Consider the following 11428-nt stretch of genomic DNA (forward strand, 5'->3'; position numbering starts at 1 on the left):
AGATATATATATATATATATATATATATATATATAGACTCACATTTTGATTTCAAATGATCTTGGAATTTATTATTGTGTAAATGGGGAATTAAATATTGTCTTTAATTTAAATGCAAGTGTTTTTCTAATCTTGAGAATTACTTACCCCATTTTGGGAAGGAGAAGTTATTAGTGCTATAGAAAAAACTATTTAAATTTTAAAATTTCAATGTGTTCTTCAAGTATGTCTAGATTTAAATCTTGGTGAATTTAATTATTAATTTATTAGGCATTGATGTTAAATGTGATTGGATGTACTAATCACATAAATTCCTAATAATTTAAATTTGAAATTTAAACCAAAAAAGAAATAAGGTTTTTTTTTTCTAGACTGAAATAAGCTTTTCTAATGTATAGGTGACATTATAATAAGTCTCTAATAATCTTGAATTAATATTTAAACCATATAATTTTGAACTAAAATCTTTATACAAATAGGACCATTCTAGAATGTAAGCAATTTTTAACAAGAGTATTTTTTAGGTTATCAAGAAATTAAACTAATTCAACATTCTGAATTTGGTAAAAAATATTAAAATTAAAGTAAATAATTTAAGAAAATTCCACCTTATCAAAACCATAATCTCGAAATTTAGACTCTTAATCATTGTTTGTCCAACCTCTCCAAATCGGAAAATAATGGTTTTATTAGCATGTCAGTTAGCTACTTCATTTTCAAGGAGGAGTTGTTAATGATATGAGACAATCATGCTATTAGCATAGAAAATTTAAATTTTCTTGGAAATAATATAACTGATTTTTTTTAGTAAAATAATATAATTTATACTTTTTTTAAAATGTGATATATAGAAAAATTATGATTAAAAAATATAACATTAAATAAATATCATATTTTTTAATCATGATTTCTTTACAAAACAAGATATTAATGGGAAAAATAAAAGTTTAATTTCATGATATATTTCAATTTTAAATCACGACAAGGTAAGGTATCGTGGTTTATAATTATACGTAAAATGTTTTTAATATATACTATTTCATAAATATTTTAAATTTATAATATATATTTTTTTAAAATATTTATTATTTAAAATTTCAATGTGCTATTAAGGAAACATTTCAAAATTTACTGTTCTTAATGTGTGTCTGAGGGATATAAAAAAATTGGACACCCAATACATAAATTTATAATGATTATAATTCAAAATTAAAACTTGAAATTATGAATTAAATGCCACTCAAACAGGTGAGTTTTTTATTCTCTTGAAAATGAAACTAGCTTTCCAAAAATCCATAATAATTCGAATTAAAGATCAAACCAACTAGTTATGGATTTAATAGAAAAACAACTACGTGGACTTTTTTTTAAATATATAAATATAGATAAAATGTATAATATCATTTTAGATTTGATATTTATGTTTGATTTTAAAATTTATAGCACGTTTTATCCCTTTTTTATTTATTTTTTTATAAAACGTACAAGACATTCTAAATCTTATAAATTTTTAATTAAGTAATATCTTTGGTTAATTTTTGTGAAACTAGGTGTATATCAACATTGAATTTATGAAAATTTCACTTCTCGTAACTAATCTCATGATTTTAATTAAGAAAGAAAAAAATAAATTCTTATGTCCTTTTTAATTGTAAAAGAAAACCCTTGAGGTTGAGGTGTTGGCTTAATAAAATTTATTTTTCATGATATCTTAATTTTTAATAAAATTTTAAAACTTAATATACAAAAAAATTAATTATCATTAAAATTATACTTGTAAAACTCCACCCATGGACCTCAAAAAACAATTTATTTAAAAAATTAATTTTTTTAATTTTTAAAAATAAAATAAGTATGTTAAGAATTGAATTTTGATTAAATCAGGTCTTAATTAGCTAGATCAATCTTGATTTTTTATTGGATTAATTAAATTAATTTTTTTTAATTCAAATCGATTAAAATTCTGATTTAACCTTGACCCGTCAAGTAGATAACTATGATTAAAAAAAAGTAATAAAGAAACAAAATCTTAATGGGTGTCAAAATCATAACAGTTAAATACAGCATTCAAAGTTCTATAACACGAAGACTTTACTCTTGGACCCCATGAACATAACCTACTTTTAACTGCCTTACTTACCTCTCCCTCCCCGTTTCTCTCACCAAACTTGTAACAGAAACACAAAGACATGTTTTTTCTTTTTCCCCATCTTTCCTGCTCAACACTGTTGTGAAACATAGGTAGAGAGGGAGAGGGAGAGAGAGAGAGAGAGTGGATTCTGTTGACTAGGTAACAGCCGGCAAAAGCCGACTACTTTGTTGATAATAATAATAATAATATCCGTGTTAAGGGAGTGTATACATGTATGAATACGCGTTGAACAGTCAAAGAAGAAACCATAAAAACAAACAATGCTTTGTTTCTTTCTTGGAAATTAAGTCTTCATTTCCATAATCTCTGCATGATCTTATCAAGTACAAGTCTTTCATCTCTCGAGGTACTTGTTATCCATTGATTTCTCTTGGGTTTTTTTTTTTTTTGATTTGATGACTGTTTTCTTACTCGTTTTTGTAACGTTGTTATTGGTTGCTGACTTTGAATTCTAGGTGCTTGGAGTCAATTTTTTGAAAACTTGGGGATTTTGAGTCGTCAATTTGGATTATTTGTTCAAAAGGGTATTTATTTATTGAGATACAGTTTGTGTTGATGGTTTTGTGTCCATGGAGGCTTCTGTTAGTTTTTGGTGTTGAATTTTGATTGTATAGGAGGAGGGATTTGTTGGTTTTGATAGAAAAGCAAAATGGGTTGTATTGCTTCTAAGGAAAATAGCCAAGATGGTCATACAGAGAGGCTATCTCGTAAAGGATCATTAGATAGGCGAGTTTCCCATGTCAATTCTCTAAGAAAAGATGATGGGGTTCGATCAAAGGATGAACGTAATAGTGGAGGTGTGAAGGTTATGTTAACGGATAAGAAAACAAGAGGTTCAAGGAGGTACCATGGTGATCAGATTGAGAAAAGGCGAATTGAGAATCAAATTGAGAAGAATATGGTCGAGAATTATGAATTTGATGCTTTTTGTCAAATACAGAATGAGAAAAGGAAGATGGAAGTTTTCCAAGATTTTTCAATTCTTAGCCATCCAGCGTGGGGGAAGGTGCCAAAGTGCGTGGAAGCTGAGCAGGTTGCGGCTGGATGGCCTTCTTGGCTTGCCTCGGCAGCAGGAGAAGCTATTAGAGGATGGGTGCCACGGCGTGCCAATACTTTTGAGAAGTTAGATAGAGTATGTTCCATTCTCTAGTTGATGATTGATTTCTGTTAGTTTTGACAAGCTTTACATATCAATTCCACCATTTCACTTCATCGATTTTACATGTTGGCCTCTTATTCTTGCAGATTGGACAAGGAACATACAGTAATGTCTACAAGGCTCGTGATGTCACACATGATAAAATTGTTGCTATTAAAAAAGTCCGGTTTGACAGTGGTGATCCAGAGAGTGTCAAATTCATGTCCCGTGAGATTCTTATTTTGCGTGGGCTGGATCATCCCAATATAATCAAACTGCAAGGCTTGATAACTTCCCAGACATCTTCCAGTTTGTACCTTGTCTTTGAGTACATGGAACATGATCTTACAGGACTTGCTGCACTTCCTGGCATGAAGTTCACTGAAGCACAGGTACTTTTTGTCCTCTTTTATTTTACCACGATTCTCTTTGACTGCTATTCAATATGTTACAATTGTTTTAAGATCTTTTTTTTTCTTTCAGATTTATATCTGAAAGCAATACTTGGATAAAAATTCTGTGTGCTTTTACAGCATCCTGCTCAATCCTTATGTTTTGTTCATTTTTCTGTCAGATCAAATGTTACATGCAGCAGCTTTTAACTGGACTTGATCATTGCCATAGTCACGGTGTTCTGCATCGTGATGTAAAGGGTTCAAATCTTCTTATTGATGATAATGGCATCTTGAAGATTGCAGATTTTGGCTTAGCAAGTTTCTTTGATCCTCGAAGTAGTGCTCCATTGACAAGCCGTGTGGTGACTCTTTGGTACAGAGCACCGGAACTTTTACTTGGAGCCTCTCGCTATGGAGCTGCTGTTGATTTATGGAGTGCGGGTTGCATACTTGGGGAACTATACTCCGGCAGACCTATTTTGCCAGGAAGAACAGAGGTAGCTTGTTTATGAATTTATTTTCTAAATAGATGGAAAGATGGTGATGAGTTCTCTGATCTACTGTTTCTTCTTCTTAGAAAAGAAATAGCCTAACATGAGTCTTCAAACCTCTGAATTGCAGTCTAAACAATATACTCACAATGATAATGAAACATTCTCTTCATGTTGTTTCCTGATCTGCCTTCACTCTGGACTTTAAGCTCAGTTAATACATGCTCTAACAACGGTTTCAATGTGATAAATTTGTTTGCCTTCATGCTTGTGTATAGATCTTGCATCTAGAAATGATAATGATGAATTTAAGCAACATTTTCAGGGACATCAATTACCATAGTAGTATTTGTTGTTTCTTGCAGGTTGAGCAATTGCACAAGATTTTTAAGCTGTGTGGCTCACCCTCTGAGGATTACTGGATAAAAACAAAGTTGCCTCGTTCATCAGTAATCAAGCCACAACGACCATATAGACGAAGTGTGAAAGAAACATTCAAAGACTTTCCTGCTCCTGCTGTTGGCCTTATGGAAAACTTGCTTTCCATGGACCCAACTTATCGAGGAACTGCAGCTTTTGCTCTCACCACTGAGGTATGCAGACTTCGTATTATTTGAGAAAGTGAAAGATAGTTAGAATGAAAAACGAGTTCCATGTACCTGTTTTATTTGAAGACATTGAAAATGGCTGTGCTGCTGAATAAAGTTTTTAGGAATACTCTAACTTAAAAGGTACTTTTAGTAATTAATAAGTTCGTAGCATATCTTAATTTTAAATAAATAATTTGTCCATATTAGGGTGAGCGAGTTCCTCCAACACATTGTGTTTTTACCATCTCCTCTTTGATTGTGGTTTTATGATGTTATCCAGTTAGATAGCTTCTATCTTTCAATGAGAATCACTCTAGTCCTTCATAACTGACATTCATTTTACTTTCTGATCTTGATTGAAAGTGTGGAGATTGAGTTGGACAGAAGGCTTCTCTAAATGGAATTGTCTGTGACTCTGTAATAGAGGCTCTATGTCCTTGGTTACTGGCCCTCATTGGAGAATTTGCTTAGTACCGTCAATTGTCAATCTTCTCTTCTCTATTGTATTAAGCCTTCAGTGAAATTCATTCCTTCTCCTTTAACTTCATATCATTTTCTAAAAACTGACTCGCTACTAAATTTGTTATCTGAGTTTGGAAGGAACTTCTGTGGTTCCTTTTTCTGTGGGTTTTTTATGAGCAGCTTTGTTTATTAACTTCTATTCTCTCCTCACTTCACAGTTTTTTACAACAAAACCATTTGCTTGTGATCCATCAAGTTTGCCCAAATATCCCCCCAGCAAAGAGATCGATGCAAAACTACGGGATGAAGAAGCTCGAAGGTATTTTCTTTTTGGTTAATATTCATTAATGTGAAAACAAAGATTGTTCTGTCGTTTTTGGTGGAGAGCTGGTAACTTACTTTAGAAGCAAGAACATTGTCTATTGTTGCATGATAGGACATTGGGATTAGAGATTGTAAACCTATGCTTTATTGTTTATGTTCTATATATGTATGCTGTTGCAAAGGAATAGTTCCTAGAATATGCTTCAGGCAGCAGGGAGTCTTCATACTTCAAGATGCTAAAAAGAAAAAAATCACTTGCTTTTAAAAAACCTGGCTTTCACAGTGTCAATCTCTTTGTTAATTTTTTTAGGCAAGAAGCAGTTGCAAGGAGAAGTGGACCAAAAGAATCTATTGCACCTAATGGCCATCATGATTTGCCCTTGTCCCTGCAGGTAAACATGAATTCCTATCCTGGTTCAACTGAAATGAAATCTATGTATTGATATTGCATAAAAAAATCTGTGTTGTTGTGGATTTTATCCCTACTTGTAGACACTTGCAGGTCCTGTTGATTTTGATTAGGTTACGCGGCAGAAATTAAATAATTATAGTTGTGATTTCTATCTTCAGTTTCTTCATGGTTTACCTGATATTCTCTTTTTATTGTTTGGTATCTCTAATACGCGCATTCATTTATTCTAGTTTTTCATCGCTTTTGTTTCTCTTACATTTCTTGTTCTTTTATGACAAGTTTCACTTTAATCTCCTTTTCATTTATATTCGGTCTCACTGCAGAAGAAACACAATTCTGTTTCACAAAATAGTGGCAAGATGGTCAAATCTCACAAGGAGCAAACTGTATCTGGTTTCTTGATTGATCCCTCTGAACGAAGTCAAGCTGTAAGAGAAGGGAGAAGAGATAAGAAAGTTTCACATTCAGGGCCATTAGTCCAAGGGAATGGCTCGACAAGGACCAGAAAGAATTTCGAGAATCATAATATGGTATCAGGCAGGCATAACCTATCGACAATATCTGGTTTAGTAGCAACTAGAACTATCTTACCTGGAGATCACCAAGAGAAACCTGGGGTGCCACAGCCAGAAGTGGTAAACCAAGTAGGCAGGCTTCAGGGATCATTAAACGGATTGGAGTCCTCAAGAAAGGTGAACCAAAATTGTCAAATAAAGAAAATGGGAGATTCTCCTCAGGCAGGAGCTGGAAAATCCAGTAACAAAGAACCGAGTCTGGTAAGTTCTCGAGATCTTTTTTTCTGATTCAAATATCTCATCTCAAATTCTAGACCATATACCTTCTATGCATCAACTCTAGTGATACATTTGATAGAACTTCGATGAATACAAGCGAATATGATGGGAATAAGGAGATAAGCATCATATTCTTGACCATGTTATCAATGCTCTTGTTGGCGTGGAAATCTGCTCTATCCCCTGACTTAAACGCCTTCAAGCGCACACTTTAATTGAATGGACATCTTGTTGATGTCCTAGTAAAATGAATCTTAAAATTGGCGTTCACCCATACCATGTGAGCAATGGAACAGAACTGTTCGAAGTTTGCATAATGCATTCCACAGGATATTTGAATATTTAGGCCTACAATTCATGCAGATGGTTACCTCTTAACATGATGAGATCCTAAACTTGTTAGAGTTCCTTTTCAGCATGGCCATGGTCCTAAGGGAAACAAGATTTACGTCTCCGGTCCATTACTCGCTCCATCAAACAATGTGGAACAAATGCTCAAAGAGCATGACCGCCAGATCCAAGAATATGCCCGAAAGCGGCTTGACAAGACAAAACTTGCAAAGTTGAAAGCCCAAGGGAAGCAACCAACGGATAGTTTGATGGCTGCCTCTAGGCATTGAGGAGAATAAAACAGGCTTAAAACCGCAAAACCCTCAGCAGTTCATAGCTAACTAGATGCCAGGAAAGCGATTTCGCTCATGGCGCTCTGTACAGTGGGTGCTTTTTCTTTAAAATTAAATATCTAGTAAATTATTTAGTATTCTATATAGCTTGTTTTAGAGAATGCCTCTGCAAGATTATTTTTTAAGCTCGGTTTTTCCGCCCCAGAAGGATAATAATAACAAGAAGTTCGATTTTGAGTCCATTCTTGCTCACCACCGCATGCAACCTAGTAACATATTCGAAAGAGTGAAGGCAATGCGTTATTTTCTTCTTCTTACAATTCAAGTCATGAAAGTCCTTTTGTTTTCCTATTCTAGAACAAGAAGCTTATATATATATACCAAAAGAAAAAAAGCTTGTCAGCTCTTAACTGGGTCATGTTCTAAGTGAACTAGTTAAAATATCCATAAAATTCAGTTAATCTGACCAGAATTCAGTTGATCTGATCAAATTTTATTAGTCAACATCAAAGACAAAAAGAGAGGATAGAATGTCTATATATAGTTAAGAAAAAAACTGTGATTTTTTTTATTTTTTTTCCCTTACAAGACGTCTAATAGTAAGTTATTTTACTTTCAAGTATGATTTTTATTGCAGGACCAGAAGAATTTGTGTAAAACAAGTAAAGTTTCCCATCTGATGCATGATATCTGAGAAGAAAAGAGGGCATATTTTTCGGCCCACAATCAAAATTCTTAAATACTTTGATATTAGACGCCATTTTGTTTTTTTCAAAGTAAAAGTTAGAGATTTTATATATATATTTTTAAAAGCTATCCCGTATAGAGGGATATTTTCTCTTGAATTGAAACAAATAATGCACAAAATATAAAACCTATGAGACAAAGGTATGCAATTTCATACAAGGGATACAAATATTGATAAAAAAGAAAAAGAAGTGCGGTGAGCGTGGATCGAACACGCGACCTTCAGATCTTCAGTCTGACGCTCTCCCAAGTGAGCTATCCCCGCAGACACAGGGCTACAACTGTTTTGATGGTCCTGTTTATAAATATTTATAATTAATACAATTAATCAATATAGTTTCCTACACAACACGGATTTCTGCAAAATTTCTTAGTGGCTGCTTCAACTTGTTTTGTATGCAAGGTCCGGTCTGACTTCCTCGAAACTGTTTCGTGCAGTGACTACAGCCTCAGGAGCAGTGACGGATCCACCCTTTTGTGATGTATACTATAACCCAACAGTTAAATTCATATACTAAAATCCCCCCTTTTGGATGTTAAGCCCGAGAGAGCGAGTCCAGGTTCTCTATATTGAATATAAACTGAGATTAATATGTTATATATTTATAAGGACGAGAGCTCACTCAACCTCGGTGGTTCCGTGGCTGCGGGGATAGCTCAGTTGGGAGAGCGTCAGACTGAAGATCTGAAGGTCGCGTGTTCGATCCACGCTCACCGCACTTTTCTCTCTTTTAGTTTCTTGTATTGGACTGTTTTCTTATCTTGGATAATGGACCAAGCCCACCAATGTGGATATAAAGACTCTCATATTATATTATTACAATTTAATAATTTAAATTATTAAATAAAATTTTAAAATATAATTTATATTATTTTTCGATAACAAAAAAGGATAAGAGTGGATAACCTAGGCAACTCAAGGGTTGTTTTTCTTATTGACAACTTGCATTTTTACTTGATTGTTTCATTGTTTGGTTGCATTGATCTCTATCTACAACTTGTTAGCATTTCATGACTATATATAATTAAATGCCAGACTTTGATCTTGAATTTAACTCTATACGCACTGTTTGCTTGTTCTTTTAACTTTTAATTTGCAGAATTAAGTTATTCTTTATGATCTTCATTTCCAATAGGGATTTGATCTGATTAAAATACATGCCAAGGGCCAGAGGAATATTTGTTACTTTTCCATGGATATGTTTGCTTTAAAGAATTGCAAATGGATAAGCAGCCAACCTTAATAATCACTACTGTATTTAAACGTTCCTTTTGGAAAAATGTGTGCATCGACAATGACTTGGAGCTTTGGAAGATTGAAGCTCCAAAATTATTATGATTAATTAAGTACCAGCAGAGTAGTTTAGCAGTTGTGAATCGACCACGAAAGGGTAATCAACTTGGCTTGCTATGGATAATTAAATTATTGTGCCAATTAATTGTTTAATTAATTGAGTTCATCAAGGAAGATGCATACAATAATTTTTTTTTTTATTTGTTGTTGTTCTTGATATTAAAAAAGTAATAGAGAAAAAAAGCTGCTTCTAGAAGTAGATTGTTCTTTTTTTTTTTCTTTTTTTTTTAACCCAGGCACTATAGTTAAATTTTATTCAAGTTGCTAATTATCTTGAGTTAATCAGGTTGGTTTGCGGGTCTCACAAATTTTAAATGATAAATATTAATTTTGCATGTCTTGATTAGTTTAGTAGATTAATATATGATATGACTGGATCAAAACTTGGTTTAATTTAATTATATTTTAAAATAATATAGTTTTAATTTTGTTTTATATATAAATTTTTTAAAATAATTATATTATTTTGAATAGACTAAATGAACTTAAATTAACCTATGATTCAGTCATGACAAGGTTTGGTATTTTTATTTACATGTATTATGATGTGATCCTTGAATTGAATCATTTACTACTATTCTGAGCAATCAAATCCTTATATTTTTATAATTTAGATTTTTTTAGAAATAAATTGTTCATGAAATTAAATTAAATTTGTAAATAAATTTGAATTCAATTAATAACTTATTTAAAATATTTTCATGTTTATAATAAAATACCAAACCACAAAATTAAAGTTTCAAATACCTGTGAAAAATACCAACTTATTAAGTTTCTCCATCAATCCATCCTCTCATAACTAAAAACATATATAGTACAATTAAGTACACCACGATGGAGATAAAACCCCATAAACAATATTTGGTAAATTAATCTGTGAAGCTTTGAAACAAAGAACCGAAGGAAATAATCTCCAGTTCCCATGTTAAAAATATGATCTCTTTGTTTGGGTTGGTAAGAAAAAAAGTAACATACAGACTGACAGACCTAATTGGCTCACATGGCAACCACAACAGAAACTCAAGTAACTTATTACCTCAACTAAAGGCTGCAAGAGTCTCCACCTTCTCAGCTTAACTAAGTTCACACATAATCGTCATCCCAGGCTAGTTCTGTCGACTGCAAAGCCATTTTCTTAACATTTTTTATACTGTAAAGATTGCTATAATGGTGCTATTAATTCTCCACAAATAGTAGAGATAGAGTTAAGAAGATCGGCCGTTCTCATCAAGACTTGAAATGTTGCTAGCTTAATTATATGCACTTTCTAGCGGACACCAGTTTTAGCAAAACACAAGTAGGCGCCATTTTCTAGTAGATCGTTCCCATCATGACTTGACAGTTTACTGTGCTTTTATTCTTCACAAACAGTCAAGATCTGAATCGCAAGATGAAATGGATGAAGGGACAGTTGCCGCCCTAATTATAACAGCACAAGATCTCCACTTCTGACGCTGCAGACCATCTATCTATACGTGATAGCTACTAATTTAATTGTATATATTACTGGTCCTTAATTTTCTATGCAAAAATCCCTACACTACATGGCAAAAAAATGTTAAAAAACAGTTTATAAGCCACTGCAAGTTGCTTCGTACAAGACATGCGAGCTCTAAACTGTAGAGATGGCAATGGAAATTAATAAGTTCGACAGAGGTTTATATATACATACAGCGAGGGAGGTGGTTATGGAAGAAAAAAATTACCTGCACAGGTAGGTATGGATACAGGTGTCAAGTACCTGTTCAGATGCTGAGACGGGGACGGTGACCTTCAACCCATTTAGCCTCCATATTCACTATATTAATTTGTATATTTTCATATTTATTATTTTATTATTTTGTTGTGAAATGCATATATATATATATATATATATATATATATATATATATTTCAATGAATCACCTGGATATTTTAACTTTCTTTTACTACTTTGAAACAATTTT

At 32.7% G+C, this 11428-nt stretch overlaps 1 protein-coding gene and 2 non-coding genes across 3 annotated transcripts; 2 read left to right on the top strand and 1 right to left on the bottom strand.

Moving 5' to 3' along the window:
* Nucleotides 1–2158: 2158 nt before the first annotated feature.
* Nucleotides 2159–7623, top strand: LOC105134587 (probable serine/threonine-protein kinase At1g54610). The gene is made up of 9 exons (XM_011039047.1): nucleotides 2159–2498; nucleotides 2608–3284; nucleotides 3398–3682; nucleotides 3865–4182; nucleotides 4542–4769; nucleotides 5447–5547; nucleotides 5863–5944; nucleotides 6288–6740; nucleotides 7175–7623. The coding sequence occupies exons 2-9, from the start codon at nucleotides 2802–2804 to the stop codon at nucleotides 7376–7378; spliced, it is 2154 nt and encodes a 717-aa protein (XP_011037349.1). The 5' UTR covers nucleotides 2159–2498; nucleotides 2608–2801; the 3' UTR covers nucleotides 7379–7623.
* Nucleotides 7624–8320: 697 nt separating this feature from the next.
* On the bottom strand, nucleotides 8321–8393 carry TRNAF-GAA (transfer RNA phenylalanine (anticodon GAA)). The gene has a single exon. It is a non-coding gene; the product is annotated as a tRNA-Phe (tRNA).
* Nucleotides 8394–8774: 381 nt separating this feature from the next.
* On the top strand, nucleotides 8775–8847 carry TRNAF-GAA (transfer RNA phenylalanine (anticodon GAA)). Its single transcript has one exon. It is a non-coding gene; the product is annotated as a tRNA-Phe (tRNA).
* Nucleotides 8848–11428: the final 2581 nt, after the last annotated feature.

Source organism: Populus euphratica, unplaced genomic scaffold, assembly GCF_000495115.2.
Source record: "Populus euphratica unplaced genomic scaffold, PopEup_1.0 scaffold213.1, whole genome shotgun sequence".
NCBI classification, from domain to species: domain Eukaryota; kingdom Viridiplantae; phylum Streptophyta; class Magnoliopsida; order Malpighiales; family Salicaceae; genus Populus; species Populus euphratica.

Excerpts from the sequence above, each read along its gene's own strand:
- LOC105134587 (XM_011039047.1), top strand. The coding sequence starts at position 2,802 with ATGGGTTGTATTGCTTCTAAGGAAAATAGCCAAGATGGTCATACAGAG. Across the intron at positions 3,683-3,864 it reads TGAAGTTCACTGAAGCACAG|ATCAAATGTTACATGCAGCA; the intron begins GTACTTTTTGTC and ends TTTTTCTGTCAG. Across the intron at positions 5,945-6,287 it reads ATTTGCCCTTGTCCCTGCAG|AAGAAACACAATTCTGTTTC; the intron begins GTAAACATGAAT and ends GTCTCACTGCAG.